Source organism: Scomber japonicus, chromosome 24 (assembly GCF_027409825.1).
Source record: "Scomber japonicus isolate fScoJap1 chromosome 24, fScoJap1.pri, whole genome shotgun sequence".
NCBI classification, from domain to species: Eukaryota; Metazoa; Chordata; class Actinopteri; order Scombriformes; family Scombridae; genus Scomber; species Scomber japonicus.
In genome coordinates this window covers 8,729,003-8,753,982 of record NC_070601.1, presented here as the reverse complement: position 1 = coordinate 8,753,982, position 24,980 = coordinate 8,729,003, and the positions used below count along the sequence as shown (strand labels likewise).

The following is a 24,980-nucleotide window of genomic DNA, read 5'->3' as shown; positions in this document are numbered from 1 at the left end:
GCTGCTGCTGCTGGGTGCGAGGTTGATAGGAGTCAAATGTGCAGGATGGAAAACCAAAAGGAGCTAAAAGAGGCTAAAAAGCTATTTACTGTAGAGCTTAGGGGAGCAGCATAATTATCTGTTAGTGCAACATCTGTCACCCTTTATGAGATCCATTGTTTATGAAAAAAAACTATTGACTAATGCAGCTTTAATGTATATGAGGCTGTATGAAGACCAAATCATGCTCCTTTACTGTATATCCTTCTCTCTAGTAATTTCCTCCAGCTCCACCTGACCATTAGAGACCCTCCCTCCAGGGTGTCTGCACCGAGATCTCAGGGTTTCATATCAGTCATCCTGGAGCCCTTCCAGAGGAGTAGGGGGGTGTGACCTCTCAGTGTGGAGGAGCAGCTGGACTGTACAGAGGTCTGCTCATATCACTGAATTTGCAACACGAGGCCATGCCGGCTGCAGAGAAACCAGATTCAACTGTTCATTAGCGATTTTTGCTTTTCCACCAAAATGATCTCAGACATGGAAATTTTGAATCTCACTGAGATCATTTCCAGTATTATCTAAGATCACTGAGGACACTGACCTTTGATAGAGACACCTGGGATAAACACACACTTAATGCATGTAATCTGACTCAAATTTGCACCTTCATCCAACTCTTGGTTAAAAACGTAGCACAGTGCATAAAGGTGGGACAAACATTTCCTTAACATTGGGAATCAGCAGCATTTCCCATACATACATAGGCTCTACTTTGACACCCCGCCTACGTGGATTAAGACCCGCCCTGATAGATAAAATCTGTTGCGTGCTGCAGTAACTGATTTGGAGATATCTGTAAATTGTTGCATCTACCTTGGAGATATCTTGCATGTGAGGCGTTTAGGCGACATCTGTAAATTGTAGCTATAGAAAATAACCTTACAGTGGAATCACTATTAGGATATAAGAGATTTACAGACTGTCATAACCATATCACACAAATTTCAGTTTTTAAGATCTCTCATTAATAGTTGGCTGGTGTGAAAAATGGGACTAAAACTGTATCAAACTTAGTCCCATATACTAAGTAAATAAGAGCAAAGAGCATTGGCAACACAATATTAAAATATAAATTCATTCATATATTCAGAAATATTCTGATACACTTTGAAATACATGAAACACAAGTGTCCCTTTCTTGAGTAAAGTGGCTCCATCGACAACAATCCCAGCTAACACAACAACAGGCACACAGGGGAAGAGTAGCCAAGGGTGAGAAGAATTACACCCTGTTTAAGAGTGTGTGTGTGTGATGTTCCTGCTGTGGGGGGGGGGGGGCCTAAACAAGTTCTCCAACTGTTTTTGTGCTTCCTGGTCGGCTGTGCTTATAGCAAAGCATCGTGGGAAGAGCGGTCAAGCTCAAGGCCGGACATCAATAGAATAGGAACTGACTGGTTGAAGACACACATGCACAAACACACACACACACAGTTTAGTTTAAGCTCAAGAAGAACAAGGATGAAATATATGCACTATAGTCAATTAGAAATCTTGCTTTCATGGTGTGTGCATGCATGTGTGTGTGTGTGTATGTGTGTGTGTGTGTGTGTGAGCAGACACAGTATGAAGGAATGTGTACCCTCAGGCCAAAATGTAAGAGTTCCACCAGTTAGAACAGCCTCATACCCTCAGTATGTGGGACACACACACACACACACACACACACACACACACACATAGAGATAAAGACAGTGTTTGAAGCATGTATGTGTGTGTGTAGCATTTACTCTCTGGAGAAGCCCTTCAACAAACCTACTTTTACTCACACACACACCCACACACTTGTAAAATGCCCTGCAGACACACACACTTATATATATGTATGCAGATAACATGTGCACATTATCATCCATGTAAACACACACTGAGCAGAGATTGATGAAATCCTCTTGATCATTCCTTGATATTTCAGCTGTAGCCTCTCACTAATGCTGTGGTGTGTGTGTGTGTGTGTGTGTGTCCACAAAGCCTGGTTGATATTTCTAAATGTAACATGGATCCTGAAGGCTTCTGGAAACTGTGTGTGTATCTAGAAGAGATGGCTGTTATTTTAACTAAAGGCTCCAGCTGACATACAGGATGTATTTCAACCAGCACTCACACTGTGCACCATCCTCTGAGACTGACTGATGTCAGTTTCAATAAAATGTTTTGGTCTAATTTGGGCTGGAAACAAGTTACAGTAGCCAATGTGAGCATGTGGTTTGCCTTATTTGTTTTTTTAAAAATGTGCATGTCAGCATGTTTCTCATGTGAAACAGCATTGCTCTCTTTTGAAACTACCCTGGTTAAAGAAATGCTAAAATTAAAAGCTGGTATCAGTTCTGCATATCTCCTCTACTGTCAGGTGGAAATACAACAACTACACCTCCCATGATTCCAATGTATGCTGCTATCAAAACATCTTGACTGTTATAGTTGCTAGTTTTTTTAAGAGAAGTTGATGAAAAAAAAAATCTCTATGCAAAGGTACACATGCAATTAAGGCTAGCTGAAACAGGAAGCTCTTGCAGGTAAAACTTTAGTTGTCACTGTTGTAAAAATGCAATTAAAAATGCATTATTCCATATTTACACTGTACATGCACATGCTACTGTTCATGCTTCAACCATCTAGGACAGGTTTGATGTGGCCAAACTAGACAAAGCTCCATGTGTAATGCAAATAATGCCTTATACTGCTACAGTCACATATGACATACACTCTCTGTAATGAGTGGTCACTTGCCATTCATGCAAATACATGCAACAGACATTTAAAATGAAGGCATGCATGACCAGGAACCTGGAACTGAGGTAGCTAAATGGAATTCAGCTATCATTAATTAACACCTGTGCTTTTCCTACTGTGACATGTCAAACAGTGTTGGATAAAGAAACGCTTGTGCTCTCACTCCAAGCATCACAAACACAATGTAATCTGCCTATCCTCCACTTGTAAGCACTGATTCTGCTTTTCCCAGAGTACCTAACGGCCTCTCTGACTGCAGTAAACATTAACAAAACTATTCTAAAAATGTCTGAAATATTTTGGGGGTATTTTGAAGCTAAATAGAGAGGAAGCTGCCGGCCACAGGACAGGGAAGTCAGAGCAACAACAATAGAGGAAAAAAAGTGAGCGAGGAAGTAAAAACCAAAGCAACGAAAACACAGAACCAACAATCAATACCAGACATCAGTTATGTGGTCCTGTTTCCATTTCACGAGGGTCCCTCCTCACCACAGATGTCAAATATAGTCCGCAAAGGCTGCAATGACATTTGAATCATTTTTATTCTGTAATATAATAAATTTGTACTTAATCTAATCAGCATATTTGTTATTATTGTAATGTCTCCCTTGCCAGTGAATGGGTGTGTTTAGTCTCTACAGTATGCTTTAATTTTATTAGTGTGACTTCAGTGGAGAGTTTAAGTGTCTCATGATGATGTAAATTCGGATTTCTCACAGACTTGTTGTGTTTTTCGACTTCATGTTGACAATAAAAACTGTCGGCAGCTTTAAAAATGACAAATTGCTTATTGACCCCTCCAACAACCAGAACAATCAAACCCTAGAAAGAGAAAAAGGGAAGAAGTGAAGAAATCAGCCCTGTCAAATAAAAACTAAAGACTTTATCATTTCTAATAAATCTGTTCCAATGTGCTGGATTCACGGGTTAATGACATGTTTAGTTGAATGTCCAATAAATAATGAAGTTTATCTAATTTCCCTTTGACATCGGTATTATATGGCATCCATTATTGCCAAACTCCATGCAGGGAATGCAGCACTGTGAGGAGCTGTTTGATCCGAGTTAACAATATTACAGCCAAAAAGCAGCAAAGCTAAGTGGACTCCATAAATATCATTAAAGTTCTTTTATTCTTTTGCATAGAAAGGGTTTACCCAAAAAGAAAAAAGAGCGGGACAAAGACGACTAATTGCCAATTCCCTGAAATAAAACGTCTCTTTGAGGCTCACAGTAAACTTTCAGCGAGTCAATCTGCCAAAAACACTTCTCGGGAATTCCCAAAAGCATTAAATATAGTGCTGTAGCTGAACTGAAAGCAATTATGTAACAAGTATTTATTTATTCATTAAAAAGGGTATTCCGTTCATTAAGATATGGGAATTGGGAGTTTGTCAGAAATCTAACTGCTATGGCAAAACAGCAGCTGGCTCCTTCAATCTGCTCGTCTCCTCTGCCACTAACACCCTCAAAACTGACGTGAGTCTTGAATAATAAAAAAAAAAAAGGGTGTAACGGTATGGTACATAAAAGATGTGGTTGGATTTTAGAGTCAAGGCTTGGTAGGTTTTCAGTAAACAAAAGAAATGCAGAAGGTGATATTATGGTAATTTATGTTCAAAATATAAACAGTAAATTGTGGCTCATTGGCTTTAATTCTTACTATAAAAACAGCAACGATTAAATGTTAAGTATACGGTCAATAAGAATAGAAACCTGCACAAATAAAGATGTTATTATGGAAGATTGGTTACACTTCTGCACACTAAAGTTTCAGCCCATAAACTCACCATAAAACCACAATCTGACATGTTTACCCTTCTATTTTAATACAGGTTAAGCTAATAAAATATAACATGTTAATAAGTGAGCTTTAGAGGTGTTGGTGGGCAGATTGGGCAGTTTCAAATCTTTATGTTAAGCTAAGCTAATGGACAACTAGCTGTAGATTAATATTTGATCTTCTTATCTATATTAGGATAATTCAGTTGCAGTTTTTTGGTGAAAGAAAGTCACATCCTAAAATTTGCAATCAACAGACATGAAGTAAAAAGTTGATCTGGGAGCTTTCAAGTAAAAAAAATATTCAAGAACAGAAATGGTGAGTGTATTGGATCAGCTGATTGTAATCACATTAAGCCATTTAATGTGATTAAGATAAGACTGGAACATCCCCTCTTATGAGTCCAAATGAACCAGAGCATTAAAAATGAAGGCATGAATGATCTAACCCTAACCCACTTTTTGTTCGCTTTGGAGGAAACAGAGAAAGCTAATTCCATATCGAAATGCATATCCAACACATCACTTTGTAAGCCGACTGCAGTCGACTTCACAGAAAACGCAACATGATGCAAAAAGTTCAAAAAACACGCTGAACGATGGAGGGGGATAGAAAAAAAGACAGAGAGACAGACAGACAGACAAAGAGACCACCCACCATGCCAGTAATTGATTGCTGTGTCGACTGTGTTTGACATCATTGCTCTTTAGAGGCAGGATCAGAACAACACACACACACACACAAGCACGCTCACACACTGTAACAGCATATCCAGAGGTAGCAGAGAGAAGGACAGGCATGACTAATCAATCATCTTCGCAGCAGGAGTCGAAAGGCTGACTACGAGGACTAAAGAGTTTCCCCTTGAGACTCCAGATTCATCTGTGGCACGGCAGCACATTTACACTTTCACAACTAATCATACAGAAACACGTGCACGCTGTTCTTTACATCTGGCCTTTGATCCATGCTCAGAAACATAGCCAAAAAAGTACAGTACAGTACAGTACAGTACAATCCAAGATGACCATCTCCAAACCCCAGTCAGCATATAATGGAATAACATTAGACCCATTAAACATTACTTCTTATACAATGAAGCATTAAAAGCTGTTAAAACCCAAAAATACTATTTCGAGGCATTTTTGTGCATTTCAGTCAATGAGAACAGGATCCAGGCAGAGATGATGATGATGATAATCCAGACAATGTTTGGTTTTGTATCAGGGTGACATATGATGCACCTCTTTACAAAGAAGAAAGAGGCTTTTTTTGAATTCATATCACTGTGCAATCACATTCATACTGTACTTGACAACAGTAATGCTTTATTTGTTGCATAATGGTTTCTCTTTTTGTGCCCCAAAGCATTTCTGAGCCTGTGGCAGACAGTGTCAAATGTCATGAAAAAGAAGTCGTTTTCATCCTTTTTTTTTTTTGCCAGAAAGTACTAATTAAATTTGAAATGATAAAACTCGGAGTATCTCATATTTATTACTTAGAGTAATAATATGACTTAGTATCATATTGTATTTAGTGCCATTAAAATTCACTAAATTCAGTGTTTCAGTTTGAATTTTGACCAAACAATAAATGATACTGAGTGTTTAATCTTATTTTATTTTACATATTGTAATATTAGAACCTTTTCTATACATTAGTCTTTATGTCCCACTTATCTGATATTAAAATAAGACACACAGAAATATAAAACACGCTGTTGTTGTACTCACTGATCTGCGACACCTTCACCGTCACCGGGCTGGACGTCTTCTCCGCTGCCATGTGCCACCTCCCTCCTCCTCCTGCGCTCCTTCCTCCCTTCTCGACGAAGGCTCGGATACGGCACGCGTACGCCCCTTCGTCCTCCACGCTCACTCCCCTCACCGCCAGCCTGTACGTCTGGGCTCCTGTTCGCTCCAGGTTGGCCTCTCCCCGCTTTGCCGGCGTTCCGCTGGAGGACGTGTTGGAGATCACCACCCCGCTGCGCTCCATGGTGATGATATCGCGCCCGTCGGCCAGCCAGGTCACTTCCAGGGCGAGGGAGGGCAGGTTGTCGACGGCGACGGAGCAGAGGAGGGTCAGCGTGTCCCCGGGGGAGAGAAGCATAGACGTGGAGGAGGGAGAGGAGGAGGAGGATGAAGCTGTCACGCTGAGGGACTGACCTTGAGAGGACAGAGAGAGCGTTAGTCATGATGAGATGAAAGCATTTCTATGTGTGAACAGGCAACATGCTGCATACATTAAATAGAAATCGAATGCATTGATTTAACAAATTGAAGAATTCAAAAGATCATCTTCTACACAGAGATGACAACACTGGAAGAAACTGGACATCTCAGACTAAATACACCTAAAGACATCACATGGGGAGGACTAACAATCACAACTCAATTATAACATTTAAAATCTTTAAAAAACATAAGTGACCCTTTGAGAAGAGATGTTTGAGCTTGCTTTTGACTCTTTTTATTTACAGGCAAGTGGCACAGTCACTGCTTATCTCAATCTGTGTCACTCCCATGTAGCAAAACAATAAAAACTCGAAAAACCTCAAAAGAGCAGGAGGAGATTGTTGTGGTGAGAGGGAAAACAGGAAAATGTGGAATGCCAGTTTTCCAAAGTGGGTTAAAGATGAATATGTGTTATACCAGAAGCATTACACTAGCTATTCTGATTAGTTGTTGTTTAAAAGCAGTTGTATGTGGCTGCCAAAAATCACAGTGTCAAGGCATTTGTATGGCATATATTAGGGTGTATATACTATGTGAATAACTGCCCTAATAATTGAGTTAATGACACAAAACTATGCTCATCACAGAGGAGCAATTACATAACGCTACTTTGTAACTGATCTTTGCTTTTCTCTGCAAGGCATCAGAGAAACTGCCAGTCATGCTCCTGCTTCAGATGAGCTTAAACTCTCAGAAGGAGGAGTACAATTTTTGACTTCAGTGGCATCAGTCAGATCCAAAGAGTTAATGACGTAATTCATCTCTGCTGGAAAAGGAAAGTTAACCTTAGATGCACCGCTAAAACATACAGTTTGAACATGCATGTGTTACTAAAGCTTCAACTATTAGTCGATCAGTGTTTCCTGTGATAGAACTGATGTCCAGAACTACGCAAGTAGAACCTAGGGTTTAGTAGACTCTAGTTTCAAATAACTGTTTGTCACTTTTTAAGCAAAAAAGTTTCTCAAATAAGAGGATTTCAAGCTTTTCTGTGTCATAGATGAATGTAAATGGAATATCTTTAAATTTTGGACTGTTGATGAAATTTGAAGACGTCACTATGAGCTCTAAGAAATGATGACATGGCATTTTTTCTCTCTTATTTTCCGACATTTTTTGGACAAAATTACTCGATTACTCTAGAAAGTCATCGGCTGGTTACTTAATAATAAAAACAATCATTGCAGCCCTACTGGAAACTGCTGTCTTAGTGGTGACTAATACAGGATCTAACAGTGAGTAGTAAAGTTACTGTACTTCCACTGATTTCTACTCATTGGATACAGCAAACAGGACCTTAAAAGACAATGTAAATACTGATGTGTAAATGTCAGATTCAGTATACTTCTGCTTTCCCAGAGTAATTTTTCAGTGGTGATGTTAAAGAAGAGCTTAATAAAAAGCAAATTAAAAAACAGTTGTCAGCCTTTTTTAGCGGGTATCTTCAAACCAAAGGTTGGATAAACGGTCTCCGGTAACAACCTAAACAGCAGTATGTGAGGACGAGCCTCTGTATGGTGTCTGGAGAAGGACAAAAGACACAAAGCATGCTCTGTTTGACTTTCCTCATCCTCTTTACTCAAGTCAGTAAGTCAATATGAACTGACTGGGACACAATGGACCTGAGACCAAGACTGGTGTGTGTGTGTGTGTGTGCCGCTCATCTCTGGTTTCATTATAAACCGCTGGGTGTTTTCCAGCACTTAAGAGGATATGGTAACCCAGAAAGATATAAGATATGGTGACCACAGCAACCACAATGAATGAGTGAGAGAGAGAAACAGAGAGTGTGAGAGAGAGAGAGATTGTGTGTGTATGCTGGGGCCTCTTTAAGGACAAAATAAGACAGAAAGACAGAGTGAGGGTCACCCGCCTCCTGGGACAGAGCGAGGCAGAGAGAAGAAAAGTCTCACAGAGGAGATGCCATTAAAATAAAGGCAGCCACGCAACAGAGACAAAACTCTCCCACGTCCCTCCCCTTCGTCCCTCTATCCTTTCTTCTTATCTATTATTTTCATCCAATCTCTCCAGACATCCAACTCAGCGGCACAGAAAACTTCAAACACACAGTAACCTCTTTTATCAAGACAGAGATTTGAGGATTATCTATTGCTCCCTGCAGGGAAATTATCCGAAAACTCTTACTACTACTTTAGCCATAATTAAAGTCCTGCTAATCGTGTGCCAAGTTTACGTTGCACAGGATCGATCACCTGTGGTCCGTATAGTAGATGACCCTCATGTTTCTGAAGTCTGGATTTATCACCTGCTACCATCTCTATCACAGCCAAGAAAAGGGCTTATGCATGGAGCTACAGCTGGACACCCAATAAGCAACACCTATAAATATCACCAAGCTTTTTATTTGTTTTTATTCTTCTCTATTCTTTGTATTTATCTTAATTCTACTATTCTATTCTTAGTTTTTATGTCTGTGAAGCACTTTGTAAAACTAGATTCTGAAATAAGATTTATAAAAGAAAGGATATAATCATTACTATAACTACTGCTGCTAATACTACTACTACTAGTGTTAATACTACCAGTGCCACTGCTACATCTACTGCTACTACTACTACTACTACTACTAGCTCTACTGCTAATGCAACTATGACTATAAATACCAATACTAGTGCCACTGCTACGTCTACTGCTACTACTACTACTAGCGCTACTGCTAATGCAACTATGACTATAAATACCGATACTAGTGCCACTGCTATGTCTACTGCTACTACTACTAGTAGCGCTACTGCTAATGCTACTACAACTATTAATACCAATACTAGTGCCACTGCTAATGCTACTACTAGAGTTACTACTACTATTAATACCAATACTAGTGCCACTGCTTATGCTACTACTAGAGTTACTATTACTATTAATACCAATACTAGTGCCAATGCTAATTTAATGCTAATATCAGTATTACTACTACTGGTGCCACTGCGTCATCGACTACTGCTACTGTTAGTGTTATTACTACTAGTAATAATAATAATAATAATAATAATAATAATAATAATAATAATAATAATGATAATAATATAGAAACACGTTAATCAAGCAAACATAGTATCTCCTAAATTACCAAAACAGCACACAAAAACCATCCAATTTCTTGTGGACAAAAAAATGCATTGATATAAATGAAGAAAATAAATTGCCTTACAAACTGCATACAAACTACTTTTTAAAAAAAAATAAAAAAAAAATAACTTAAAGCCACTACACAGAGGATTCCTCTTTTTCATGAAGAACCCAAGCCATGAAAAGAAATCCAATAAAATGACTTTGCCGACATCGTCCTCCCTGTTAAATCTCCAGAGTAAACACTGCAGCGACCAGCTTTAATGAACAGCAAGCACACAATTTTGCTTGGCAAATAGAGTCATAAAAAAGTATGACTCTACAACTACAAGGCTCACTTATGGGAGAAGATAGTGTCAGAAGAGAAAGGTACAGGAGTTTACCGCCTCATCATTTGAAACCATTAGTCTTATAACCTAACCTGTGTTTATTATAATGTAGATCACTCTCACTCTTCCTTACCTGTAGGAGTAACAGCAACTGTCCCCATCTCTCTTTTACTTTCCACGATTTTTATCCATTTCCCTCCCTTTTCATGTGTCCACTCTGTTCCGTTGCATTCATAAATTCCTTCATCAGATGTCGTCACTCTGGAAATCACCAACTCAAACACTCCGTTCTTCCCGGGAACCAATCGGATGCCTCCGTCAGTGTAGCGCCGGGTGTACTTTTGCCCCGTAACCACGCCTCCCTGAGGACCAAAAGTCAGGATCTCCTCAGATGTTCCTCCCTTCTTTAGAGACCAGGTGACAGACAGGTAGGTGGGCTGGGTGAGTTCCCGGGTGACGTTGCAGGAGAGCGTGATGTCACTTCCTTCTGGGATGACTGAGGCCGGGGCCTGCGGGGAGACCTTGAGGGTGTTGGGGATGACTAACAAGAAAAGAGACAAAAAAAAAACATTTAAGGGATATAACACTTTAACACTTAACTCAAGGTGAATATCACTGAATACAAATATGGAAGATGGGAAACTGTAACTTCTCACATTCTCATTAAAGTGAATGAGGTTTTTCCCACCTTTAAACACCACCTTTTTATCACATATTTTTTGTGCCAGTTTTTAAGCATTCACCTTCCTTTTTTGTGTGCATGTTTTTGGTGAAAAACTGTGTCCAAATACCTTCATTTAATGTAGAGCTGCAATAATTAGTCAATCAACAGGAATTTTATCCTCAACTATTCTTATTATCAATTCATCGCTCTCTGATTCCAGCTTCTCAGATGTGAATATTTTCAGGTTTCTTTAGTTATGTGTGATAAAAAAAAATGGAATAGCTCTGGCTTGTAGACATTTGAGTTTTAAAAAGGAGTAATTTAACAATTTCTAACATAATGATAATGAAAATAATCACTGCAGCCCTAAATGATTGCCTTCAATGAAATTAATTTGCATGAGGGAGACCTGCAGTTGGTGGAAAATGAGCTGATGGAGTGTACAGGCGCAGTATGGGAAAGGGACTATTTCATTTCTTTCTGCTTGATGCGTCTGTGTACTTTGTAGAAAAATATGCCTGACGTTTGCTTTCTTTGCGAGTAGTCTGCAGCAGCGGCTTCACAGTCAAAAGGCATCCAGTGATCAGTGATGAGAATTGACGGCTTTTGCCAGGAAGCGACTGCAGAAGGTTTGAGTGACAGTCGAGTAGTTTTGCACAAGTTAGTTAGGTTACTAGTCTCATATCATTTACTTTTGGACATTTATCAAGGAGGTATGTAGGTATGTTTTGTACTTTAGCTCCTATCAAACCTCATGTTCATTATTTTTTTTTAAATATAAATGTATTGGTAATATTCAGCAGGAACAATCAGTAGGTTTTTGCCTTTTCTCTGCAGTTTTCTCAAGTGTCTACTGGAGGCATATTATGAACTGAGGCAGCAGGATCTTGTTTACTGCACTGTTCAGTTTCAACCTAAGCTTATTTTGTGGCGAAATGTGTTAAAAAAAAAAACCCCAAAAAACAATGACATAATGACATAATCGAGGTAAGCAATGACTTCTCCTGTGCCGTTCCCCCCCTCTCTCTCCCCTCCAATCCGCCACCCCTCGGTACTTTGATGTTGAGCAGGGGGAAAACTCTGTATACATTTAGGAGATGAATGAGCCTGAGAAAGACTTCTTATTAAAAAAAAAAAAAACAGACCTGTTAAAATGGAAGTGAAGGCACATAAAAACAAAAAAATATCCTCAAAAAGGAGTTTAGATGTTTAAAACACTACTCGACTTCCACTTAGAATTATCATAAGTCTGACTCAAAATGAAGGCTGAACAGTGAGGATTCAAACACTGGATGCAGCTATTTGTTTTTCTTTAAAAAGGGTGGAGCGACTCAACCCCTGATTTATGACTCATTATGTCACACTCAAATTAAGACTGTGCTTCAAGTTTAAGTTTAAAAAGGGTAGGATTAAGGTGAAGTTCAGATAAACTTCCAGAAATTCATGTGAGTCGACAAAACAGTTCCCGTATCAAGGTCAGTGAGAGCTGGATTAACACATAAACAGCTCCAGATAAAGCTGAGATTGGGTGTGTGAGTATATGAGACACACCTCAGAGGAGAGATAAGAAAGGTTAATGACGTTGCTGCTCAAGTAACACACTGAACTCTCTTTCCTTCTTGCACAACAGCTTCCACTCGTTTCTCTCTGGGCTCCTTTTGCTCTGATGATAACGCTCGATATCAATTCTTGACTCGCTTAAAACCATTTGGCTGAGAGAGTTCGAGCAGGTGTTAACAGTGCAGCTTTGTTTTTTTTTAACCACCGTTTTGCTTCTTCTTCTTCTTCATATGACTCATAAAATAAAAGGCTCATGAGTCACTCTGCGACAGGAAAATTTTAAAAAATCGGAGAAGTCGTCACAGCTGGATATCCCTGCTGAGACTTTACTTTCCGATGCATCCATAACAACAAAAAGCCTTACTGTACATGCACCTCATCACAACAGAGAAAGTAAAGGGAAAAAAAAAAAAAAAAAAGACATTAGACGCTTTGATGAACTGCGTGTCGGCAGTGAAGACACGGGGGGTTAATAACAAAAACTGAGAGGCAGGCTCAAAGTGACTGGTAAACTCAAATTACAGGCTCAGTTTGATCATAATTGATGACTTGTTTTGGTGATTTGCATATGAAATTATAAGGAAGGGCTCGGGCACTACACTGACATGACAAAATAAATACTAAATTAACTTTTTTTAAAAAGCTATCGCAGCTCAATGCTCAGTTGTAGTTGTAGTTTCTTCCAAAAAATGCTTTACATAAAAAAAAGGTGATTAATCCTTTTCGGAAGCCAACTCAAGTGGTTTTACAGATGAATCCAAGAAGCGGCAGATGGTTGGGAATGAGGACAGTAACGTAGCTGTGCAGTATGGGAATTACATTTATGCCACATTCAAGTCCTGTGGGGAACGCGGGACATTTAGGCGTTTAGAAAGAAAGCACTGTTCATCTCAGCTTTCAGGTGCTAAATACAACGGAGGAAAAAAAAAAAAAAAAAAAAAAAAAAGCCTGGATAATTGTGTCCAGGCTGCTCAGAAGTGTTGTTCAAAAGGAAAATGGCTAATGTTTGATGCATGCTGCAGCATCTTCATCAGAGTGGTTTGTCTTGATGAGCTGACGGCGAAACATCCGTTCATATACACAAGCATCTTTAATTATTAAGATGTGATTTCCCCATGAATAAATCAGCAGCAAATAAATCAACATCAACAAGAGAATAAGCAGTCTGACAGTCATGGCAGCTTTACATGGACAGACTGGGAGATCTCAAAACATCTTGATTTGTTCTGGTGTAATAAACTTTGACCCGCCTGGTTTTATAGCAGTGGTGGAATGTGACCTGTGAGCCCCCCCCCCCCCCAGGTCACATTTAGCAGGAAACTTGCTGAAATTCTTTAGGAAATAACACATAATTAATCCCTACTTCATCCATGTTTACCAGCACTTTCTCTCAACATTAAATCCTTGGCTCCTTTTATTTATCATCTGAGGGTTGATTGAAAGCAGCGGCGGCGGCTCCGTTTTCCAACAGAAAAAGTCAGGGGCACGAAAATGAGGGAGGCCTTGAAAAAAATCTGGCCCGAGGAAGCAGAAAATGGAAGTTCCTGGCTGTGGTTCTGAAAAAGGCGCAAGGTGTGGAGACAGAAAAGATCCTGCGGTGTGTTCCAAGATTATAAAGGAAAGAAACACCAGTGAGGGATGGTTCTCGCAGTTGGCTCAGTCACACTGTCGGAGGTGCTACACCAACCTGTTTGTTCATCTTTCAGGTTTTTGGCATAGTCGCAACATGTCTTGGTAGGTATGATATAAACGCAGAAATTCAATTATCATGTCAATATTACTGTACATGTTCCAGCTCAGGTGTCATGGTATGAATATATAGACATGATAGTCAGTGTTCCAGGATTATCTGAACCATGTCGAGTGGACCATCTGAGCACTTAGTAATATCAAAAAAAAAAAAAAAAATGTATGGATACTGCTGAATGACAAACATGTGCAGCTCCCATCACCCTATTAAACAAGAGGGATGAAAAATGGGAATATTCCAACACAAAGACTGTACATGGCGTCAGGGAGCCAATCTCTTCTAACCCAGAGAAACATGAATACACCAAACCGTGCCAAACAAAGCTGAAGTTCACTCTATTTGGATACGATAGCGTTACTGTAGCTGAGTTTTACAGGAAGGGGCAGGAACCAGAAACAAAAAAAGGGACTTGCTGCATTAGCTACTAACAGTTCCTGTTGGCACTGTAGCCACGGGTGAGCTGGAAAAAATGAAGAAGACATCATGATAATAAGAAAAAAAATCTATCTTGAATTCAGTTGAGCTGATTGTAGGAGTGCAGGAGTGCAGGAGTTAGAAAGCTGAGAAGGTGTAAAATAAATATAAAGCGTGGCTATAAAAAGCACATCACTGGACACCAATAACACTGGGTGCTAGTGGAAGTTGGAAGCTACTAATTAATAATAATAATTGCCAGAACAGTGTGTGTGTGTTGGTGTGTGTGTGTGTGAGCACTGATAAATATGGTGCACAAGTTTCGACTGGTGTAGCCCCCCCCAAGCAACAAATCTAACTCATCGTCTTTGTTAATGAACGACTGAAATACACACACACACACACACACACACACACACACACACACACACACACACACACACACACACACACACACACACACACTCTCTGTTTCAAACACTGCAAAACACACTACTCACTAATGCTCTACATGCACACGACACAATCTCTCTCTCACACATAAACAGTGCTGCCTAGTTAATTCAGGTCTAAGTTTAACAAGGTGTCTGGGGAGTCGTGCTGGGAAGCAGAGAGCAGCTGAACATGCATCATACAGCCAACTAACCTGCTGTCAGACAATGCCTTTCTGTGACATCACCTCTCCCATTTTGGGTTTTCACGACCTAAAATGTATCTGAAATACACCTCATACTGTATTCATAAAAAAAACAAAAAAAACAAGGACTCTTCTCTAAACATCCTGCGTGGTTGAGCTAACAGTAGATTTAGACCAACACAGTCTCCAAAATATGTGTTTAATTACTAACTGGATAACTGTGTGAGAGAGAGAAACCCAATTAAATTCAAAGGAAAATGCTAACGCAGGTTTCTCTCGTTTGCCTCTGTCAGAAAACAGTCTGAATTAAAAAGAGGCCACGGCAAGCTCAGCAAGCAGATTAGAGCTGCAACAACTACTCAATTAATCGATTGGTTGATCGTCAGAAAAGCGGCAACAGCTTTGATAAATCGATAATTGGTTTCAAGTCTCCGAGAGAACTGACAATACTATGTAACCTTTTTGTAGAATAGGAGGTTGAAATGTAATACTTCTCTGGTGTGCTGATATGCAGGTTACATATTACCAGTGTACGAGAACAAATGCTGCACAGATTCCATTTCTTATCAACATGAGCTAAAACCTTTCTTTAACCCAACCAGTATTGTTGTAATCTGAAACCAACCACACACATGAGGCCAATGCATTAATGGTACAACATTGGACTGCAGTATCTGATCTGATATCAGCTAGAGAGGTTGTAGGCATGGTGGTACCTTATCTCCACTCTTGTTTGACATGTAAATGCATGATTTGTTGAGGCAGCTGAAGGCTTGTAGAACAGGTTTTTTTTATTGGGGGGGTGGGGGTGGGGGTGAGGGGGGTAGGGTAATATTATCATGATTCAAAATGTAATGCCGAAAAGAATAATATGATGATTATTTGATATGATGGAGGATAATGAAATGATGGGCTCAGGTTAAAAACAGCTTTATGCAAATGCTGCATGTTCAGTTAACATTAAGGTCAGCTGACTCCAGACTGGTATGGAAATAAAGCAGATATTATTAACTCAAGCTGGTTAAGGTGGTAAGTGGTAACTGGGCATATTTCCCTAAAACTCAGACAGTCTCTTTTAAAACTCAGTGGTGCATATTTCCTACAACCGCACAGCGTCTGATCTTGGTCAATTTTTGGTGCTTAGCTCTCATAGTCGTGGGATTTTTGTTCTAAACTATCACAAATCAACAGTGAATTCAAGTGGGATCATTACATAACTAACTACAGTACAATGGATGCTCGTAGAGAAACTGTAAGGCTTTTCTTCAACTGTCTTAATGAGTATTATGTTGCTTTAGTTGGCGAGAACAAATCAAACATTTGTTTACTATCATTGCTTCTATTTCTTTCCAAAAGTAGAGCTGGACTAAAAGAAAGAAAAAAAAGAAAAAAAAGAAAAAAAAAAAAGGCTGATGTCTGCACTTCCTGGATAATTGCTGGCTGGATACCTTTACAGAAATCATCCTCTGGGTTTTGGCTGCAAATCATGTTTCATTGGCCTGCACAGAATCTTTTTTTTTAAAGTCGAAATAATGACTGATGAACCCAAGTAAGCCAAACCCTACTGAAATCACTGTCAAACTAAATACTTCATGTGTTAGAGTCCAATTTATGCGTCTTAAAAAAAGATGCATTAATGCCAGAGCTCTGACTGGTAAAATATATTTTTTGTGAATTTAACAAAAATCAGATAATTAAAGCATTTCCACTGTGGCTGTATTTTAAAAAGTTGATAATATATGTGATGTCCATTTATTCTAATACCATCCAGCAACCACATATTCAAATATCACAAGCACTGTTCATGAAAGTGGCTTTTTAAAAGGTGTTTCAATGCATTTCTTTGTCACCTCCCACATCTTGGTGAGCAAACAAATCCCTGTTTTTCTAACTTAGTCAACAATGGTTCCACTCATTATCAAGTGTCCAACACTAAATGTACATGTAATTTAACATGTATCCCTCTGGAGTACCTTCATTACTGTATATCCCATGAGATGATATTTATATACTTCTCTAAGCCTTTGTGTTTCTCTCCCCAACTTTCTGTCTCTCTGGCCCTCATTTGACACGAGCCAAGTACTCCCACCTGACATCTGCTCCCCTCCACCAGTGTGTTGAGGGGTGCGTGGCGTGTTGTGTGTCTGTGCGAAAGCCAAATTATTAGCCGGTAACTGAAACCAGCAGGAGTGTGTGTGTGTGTGTGTGTAGCCGGATATGTACATGATCAGTAGAGCATTAGTAAATCGTGGGGATAGCTGTTAAATGAACCAATGTAGCTTCTAACACACACACACACACATACACACACACACACACACATACACATACCATGGATGTATTAAGAGAACTGAATACAGCATTAGAGGCGGGACCCTGTTCATTCCTATGAAAGTTACCCAGTGGTGCATGAAGATGAAAAAGTTCAATTTCCGGGTGTAAATTGACCCTCATCTTCCACACAGCTTCCCCATGATCCTCTCTGTTGTGGAGTGTTTCCTTTAACCCCATCTCCCAACTGCATGAGCACCAACTTCTGCTAACTTACATTAACAATAATGAAATCGTGCAGCCCTTCTACACCTTGTATAGGTTATCAGACTAAATGGTAGTGACACTAATCAAAACAAAAGAAAAAAAAATGTATCCTCTTTTGTTTTCTTTACAGTTACTCCTTTTCCTATGATGGGTGGGAAAATTGCTTTTTGGGCCCATGTCAGATTCAGAAGTTGTAATTACACAGTTTGGCCACAATGTCAAATTGGTTTCAAAGCCTGGTGCACTTCCTGGGTACTTGACCATCCACCCACACCCACACCCACACCCACACCCACGTACCAATAAGCTGGACCTGAGCCTCGTAGTTGCCACTGATGACGGAGTCAGTGCTCGGCGTTTGGCAAAAGAAGAAACCGGCATCCACCGACTTCACCTCCGCTATCTTCAGCTCCACCTCGTTGTCTTTGAGCCGCACCACAGAGATGTCACCGGATGCGACGCGCTTGCTCAGCGATGCGTGGGAGTAGGCGGAGTCAAAGGTGGAGATGATCTTTATTCTCTGTGCCTTTGCATCCCTTGACATCTCCCACTCAAAATCCTGCGGGACAGAACAGGATGGTAAAGATGGTCATGTGTTGTATACTGTATTGGTATATAAATCCTCTGAGGATTCATGTAAATGATTTGGTTGTCTCCCCTGACTATTTCCTTTGTGCTACAATCAGACCAAAATGACCACAATATCTAAATCTAATGACCAAGAATTCTTCATAGGATGAACATTTCTTTTTTTACAGCATTACAAGGTGGGAAACCCTCAAGTTAAACTCTAAAGTCTTTTAAAAATGTTGACAGATTTCTATGACAGTGAAGATACCTCCGTGGTCCGGATATTAAAACATGCCACACTCTTATTCATATGACACTAGAATTGCAGGGAACTCTGGGATATAAAAACAAGAGGAACATTTGGCTGAAATTGGCTACAACTCATCTTGTACCTCCATCATATTCTTATCTTGTCCACAACTTCAATCATTTTGGGACTTGCTAGCTTTTACATCACTTAGCCATTCTGAGGTTTTGTCTTGCAAAGTTTTGGGTGGGGAATGGTGCTTCCAGTGACACCAAAGAACTAAAAAAAGGGTGCCGAGTATCACAGACTGGCTCAGGAGTCACAAAGTACATTGTCCTTTCATTTAAACGTCAATCAAAACCACCTACCTGCTCACGAGGTCCCATGTATTCATTGACATCACATCTGATGGACACCGGCTGACCCTCCACCCGGATCAGTGGGCCAGAAGACACTGTCACCACCCGGGCCAAGCACCCACCTTGAGAGACGGAGAGAAAGCAAAAAAGAAAAAAGTTCAGTTTTGAGTTGTTATGATATTACAATCAATACTTCTCCAGAAACAAACATGTGCTGAAAACTGGGTGGGCGGTTCATCTTAGTGTCCAGCTGACACTTCAAAAAGCAGAAATCTTTATTCTGAAGACAGAGGAGCTTCACAAATCGATGCTCTATGCTATGATTACATCCACATCTATGAGGAACAACATATCAGTCCCATAAAAATAGACCCACTGAATGAATAGGTTGTATTCAGATATACTGGCTGGGGAAAACATTTTTTTGTGTATGCTTCCTCGCAGAAAGCCTGATGACTAATAACAGTATTAAAGCGGTATCATAGCAGCAGGCTGTGGGTGCTTCATTGACCAAGTTTATTACATTGAAGGACAAAGGATAAAGTTGACAAGTCTCACACGGACAATTGATCTCAACATTAAAGGGGACGTATCATAGCACATTACCAGGTCTATATTTGTATTCTGGGGCTCTACTGGAATATATTTGCATAATTTACAGTCCAAAAAAAAAATCTGTATTTATCTTCTACTGGCTCTTTCTGCAGCCACTCAGTTCAGCTTCTGTCTGAAACAAGTCGTTTTAGCTCCTGTCTCTTTAACCCCCCCCCCCCCCCCCCCCAAAAAAAAAAAAACCCTAACCCTGTTCTGAATGGAAACTTCTCAAGTAGAAATACATGTTTGAGCCGACATCAGATCTGAAACAACACATGGAAAAAAAACCTTATCAAAGAAAGATTACGCAACAGGTGGATTTTTGTGACATCATCACGAGGACGCAGGAGAGCATTACAACATCACAAACGACCGATTCAGAGTAGATCGAAACCCTGGATTTTGACTTGTAGGATGCTTTTTTACCTACAATTTGGAACTTTGACCCCCTTTATTATAGACATCCAACATTATAACCCCATAAAGATAACAGAATAATCACAAAAAGCCACTATAAAGAGAAACATCTAAAGTGTGGACAGACAAAAAGGCCCTCTTACAACATCTTAAAGCAGAAACCGACACTCTCACAAAGGGCTTGTTGTAACTTGTGTTGAGCTGAACAGTATTGATGACGAAGCTGATTGTGCCAAAACTTGCATTGCGCGCTCTCCATGTACATGTCTTCCTGCTTACACAAATACACATTCATGCCCACATCATTTTTTTATTTGGCAACCGCTACTTATGTCAGCACTCCAGGAGATTGAAAAGATTCCCCTAAAAAGTAGAAACCAAGAGACAGAGAGAGAGAGAGAGAGAGACAGAGAGCGAGAGAGATTGAGATTTATGCAGCATATAAAAAGTGACGCCCTAATTTTGTTTCCAGTGTAATTTTATTGCCGTGTGATTTCATTGCAAGGTTCGTTTTATCTCATCAAACCATCTAGTTTGCATTCCTTGCTCAGTCAAAGTGAATGCTGAAGTCGAGAAAAAACTGACATTCCAGCTGAATGAAGCATGTAGCAACACAGCGGAGTCTGACAGCTCGGTGGAGTCGCTTGTTCACTGACACTTTGCTTCCAGTTTGGTGAAAGTGGCTCCAAAGGTAAAGTGCTGCTGGGTTCATATGTAAAAGCTGTTTCCTCGGCATGTTACGCAATGCAATGTTCACCGCGGAGGAAATAATACACTGAAAGTTGGGCCAAGTATTGAGTGAGCTTCAGTACAGTTTTTTGGTGTGAGCAGAAAACTGACCACTGTACTGAATACTGAATCCTGTCCAGTACTGACAGTTGGCATCAAAGGCTTGCTCAGATTTCAATCATTTGGACATTTTTGTACTACTATAGTTGCTTGTGTTGAGACATTGAGATCTCATTTTGAGTAGGGTTGTAATTAAAAATGATTATTTCTCAATTATTTGTTATTTGAGTATAAATAAGCCAGAAAATACTGAATCATTCTGGTTAGAAATTGTTATAAACCTTGCTTTCAAATGTCAAATGTTCCGAAAACAGGAAATATGCGTAACTTCAATCAACTCAAAAGTTATCATGCAGCTGTGCTTTTATTGCAAGAACACTGTGGTCTCTCTTACAACACTGGTTTTACTTTAATAGCTCAGGCCATCAGTTACAATAACACAAGCTGCATCGGTCCAACTCACGCTCTCCAGAATAACTTAACCTTAACTCTGAGACTCTGTGACTCCCAATACAGACCATTACTCATCCAATGCTCTGTTTTACTCCAATGTAAAACTTTAAACAGCTTTCTACAATCCTTTTTTATGTGAGGTGACATGAGGCCAGAGTTCACTGTAGCATAACAAAGACTAGTCATATGATCAGTTCATTGTATGAATGAGAAAATAAAAAGGGTTAGAGTAGTTTATCTTCTCTATTATCAATCATCTGAAAGCATCACTGCAAATTCTTAGTCCTCCAAACTTATTCTAGGGTCAAATATTACCCGATTTCAAAAGTAATATATTGAATTTTATACAGTATTTCATTTTAAAAGTTTTTTGTTAAGTCTGTTAAACAAAAAACTGGTTACTTTATAAACAAGGCCTGTGCTTATATTGTCATCCATACTTGCATTCTTGGCAGTGGGCCTGGTGTTATGTGCGTGAGCCCGCTACCTCTGAGCCTACTGAGCGAGAGGTTGTTTTTTTTTTTCTGCAGCTTTTTTCTGCATCAGTAGTAACCAGTCATAATAAAGAAAGTACTGCATAAACCAGCCTACTGTATATATTTGAGTTTCTGTTTACCATCTGTGACATAATCTCCATCTTCTCATCAGGTACTGTAAACCACAAGCTGACAGGTGGCTGACTGACGCGTGTGTGTATCCCTTCCCTTAGGAGAGTGACAGCTATCATGTTACTGTAACTTTAAACTAATAAATTGATGTTGTTACAAGCCGCAATTTATGACATCAAGCACACTGTGGCTTTGTTGCTGTGCGGTACCTCAACCTAAAATAAACAGAGGGATATCATTCAGGAAAATCCACTATGAATATGTCAGAGGGGCTGGTTCACAACCCCCCCCCCCCCCAAAAAAAAATCTGCAGGGGTCTCTGTGTGCCACTAAGTTGTAACAAAAGGTTGTCAATATTTCTTTAAGCTAGTTTTTCAATGTGTGTGGTCAATGCAAATGATCCTGACATCATGCACATGCAGAAAAAAGCTCTGCAATAAGAAAAAAAAAGATCATAATATACAGTATGCCTGTGTGTGTGCCTGTGTGTGTGTGTGTGTGTGAGAGAGAGAGAGAGAGGGGTTTTGGGCCATTCATCACTAAAATGAGCGACTCAAACTTGCTTGGCCAGGTGCTGAGATTTATGGTTTTCAAACTCAATTTCAAGCCCGTCTGTCTGCGTAGCCAGTGGAGCCTGAAGACACCCAGAAAGTGTTCTAATCAAGTTAAAAAAAAAAAAATAGCAGACTGTGACATTTTTACGTCACTGTGGCATGCATAGGCACAGTCATATCTGGAACGCCCGCTGAAGGCCCAGAGGGGGGGGACGTGGTTCCTTCCTGACTTGCCTGCACACCTGTTCTGACACCTGTCAGCTGGATTTGGACTCCAAGGCGTTTGGATCTCAGACAATTTCTAAATTCTTGTCATGCCCACAGGATTGAAAGATATTGTTCCATTAAAAAGACCTGAATAGATATGTTTGGAGCATATTGTCTTGATTGACAGATCTCTGAACCTATTAGAGTCAACCATGGTGATTGCCACATCTCCCTACCATTACAACTTCACCCTAATTTCCTCCCTTTTTCCCCCAAATTTGAATTTCCTGGTTTCAGCGGCTGCCGAGATGGTAATGAGCTGTAAAATCAATTCCAGGAAGTACATTTAAATGTGTACGGGTGCCATTCAGGTGAAAGGCTATTAAAAAATAGCACCAGTGGAAAAAGAGAAACGCCCGCACACTCACTGCAAAGTCAAAAATCGACATTAAGTTAGATCATCAGCTGTTGAAACATTCTGACCTGACAAAAGATCTGACTCAGATTGAAACGTTGTCCATTTTTTGGCCTTGGAAGTGTTCAGGCATTAGAGTTGCCATGATTAGTCGATTAGCTGCCAACTATTAAATGACTCACCAGACATTATGATCATAATTAGTTCATAAAGTCAGCTTTTCTTAACAAATTATCCAGCTTCTCAAATGTGAATATTTTCTGGCTTCTTCAGTCTTCTGTGGTTAACTAAATATCTTTGGATTGGACAAAAGACAGTTGAGGATGTCAACATCAATTAATCAAGAAAATATATGATAAATCAATTAATAATAAATAGCAACTCTTTTTCAATAGGTGTAAATTTAAATGTGGCATCACTGACATTGTAACCATATTTTTCTAAACTTGATGACTACAATGTGTTGAAACATCCCAATAAGTAAAGTAAAACCAGCGAAAGCTTTCACTAGCCTGGTTCATACAGAATCAGAGGCAACAGATCAGGTCATTTAAAGGTGAACTCTCACCTGATCATTTAGTCCTCATATATAATCTGTTTGGATTATGTTATGATTGATAGTCCAGACTATATATGTTCCTACATCAAATTTGAGATTGCAAAACCAGGCTGCAAACACCTTCTTTCAAAGTGATGAAAGAATCAAGAGTCACATTGATTTCCAGTGAGTCATACTCTTTTATGAAAAGGTTCATTAAATATTTCTTGAACATAAGTGGTAAAATTGGGGATGCAAGACTCCTGCATGACAGAGGCAGACTGCATAATGAATTCAAAGCTTAATAGTAAATGTGCTTTTATGTTCTCATCATGTGTTCCAAGTGCCGAAGCTGCACAGGCCAGGCTAATGTCAGGCATCAGCTGACAGTAAATACATTTTTGGGTTTGTGTTAATATTCCTTTTCGAAACATGTAAATGAGTTACAGGATGTTAATAGAAAGGAAAGTGAAAGTCTGGTGGTTACATTAAAGGAGAAGTCTAAACCTTAACCAACAGATTTTGTCTCCTTGGGAGTTTAATGTCATTGAGGCCACGATATGTCGACAGTGAGGCGTCTGTATGTCCTATAACACTGTCTGCGGTGAGTGTTTGAATTTAGCTCAAGCATGACAGTTCATAACAGACCATGTTAAGGGAAGTTATTTGTCCTGTGACCACTTTCCCTTCTGCAGCGTCAGAATAAATGTACACCTACAGAAACGCACACTGACATTTGATCATCTTACAGTGCACTAATTTAAGCCAAGTGGCCCCCTCTCTCAAACAGGAGAGCCCCAATGACATTCACTGTTATGCCCAAAACATATGGCAACTTCTGCCATGGTAAGCTCTGTTTGGCCTTGTTTGGCCCTGAGGTAGAAACAAGGCGAGGAAACAAACCCTGTGCTGTAAACCAGACTAATGACTAAGCACTGTCCTTTAGTCAGATAATTAGTCAGCCTGGCTTGACTGCTATGGATACAATGCAAATAATAAGGCCGATCATGGTGACCACCCTGGTTGGGCTTCTCAGCAGGCTAATGGGACCTTGTCAAAGCTGGTCACCTCATGTTGGCTAATTGGTCTAAATGGAAGTACAGTGTTCTTGGCTAATCACAGTGGACTGATGGGAGGGAACACATCCAGTCTATGAGTATAAATTCATCTCTGGATTTCTTCTCCCTGAGGCAGAACTGTTACATATACTGGCTGTTCTCCTGTTTTAATTGAATGGGAGAAATGATGCTTTCCCTTTAATTTACCTAATTTACCTAGCCATTAAATAAAATTAATTGATAACATTGGCAAACAACAATATATAATGGAGGTTTTTAGATGGTGGCACAGTTAAAAATGGAAACATCCCCAAAGGCTTAATGATATGAGCAGTTCGCCTTTAACAGGGAAAGACTATCAAGCCAAACTCCGTTTAACAATCTGCCAATTTGAGGTGCCATT

At 39.7% G+C, this 24,980-nt stretch overlaps 1 protein-coding gene across 2 annotated transcripts in view; it reads right to left on the bottom strand.

Annotated features, from left to right (window-relative positions):
• The window catches only part of ptgfrnb (prostaglandin F2 receptor inhibitor b), a 62,460-nt gene that overhangs the window by 36,603 nt on the left and 877 nt on the right, over window positions 1-24,980 (bottom strand). For both annotated transcript variants that reach the window (XM_053314557.1, XM_053314558.1), the window contains exons 2-5: window positions 18,954-19,066; window positions 18,069-18,327; window positions 10,339-10,746; window positions 6,286-6,717 (exon numbers count right to left, since the gene is read on the bottom strand). In XM_053314557.1, the coding sequence (XP_053170532.1) occupies window positions 6,286-6,717; window positions 10,339-10,746; window positions 18,069-18,327; window positions 18,954-19,066 (1,212 nt within the window). The remainder of the gene's footprint in view (window positions 1-6,285; window positions 6,718-10,338; window positions 10,747-18,068; window positions 18,328-18,953; window positions 19,067-24,980) is intronic.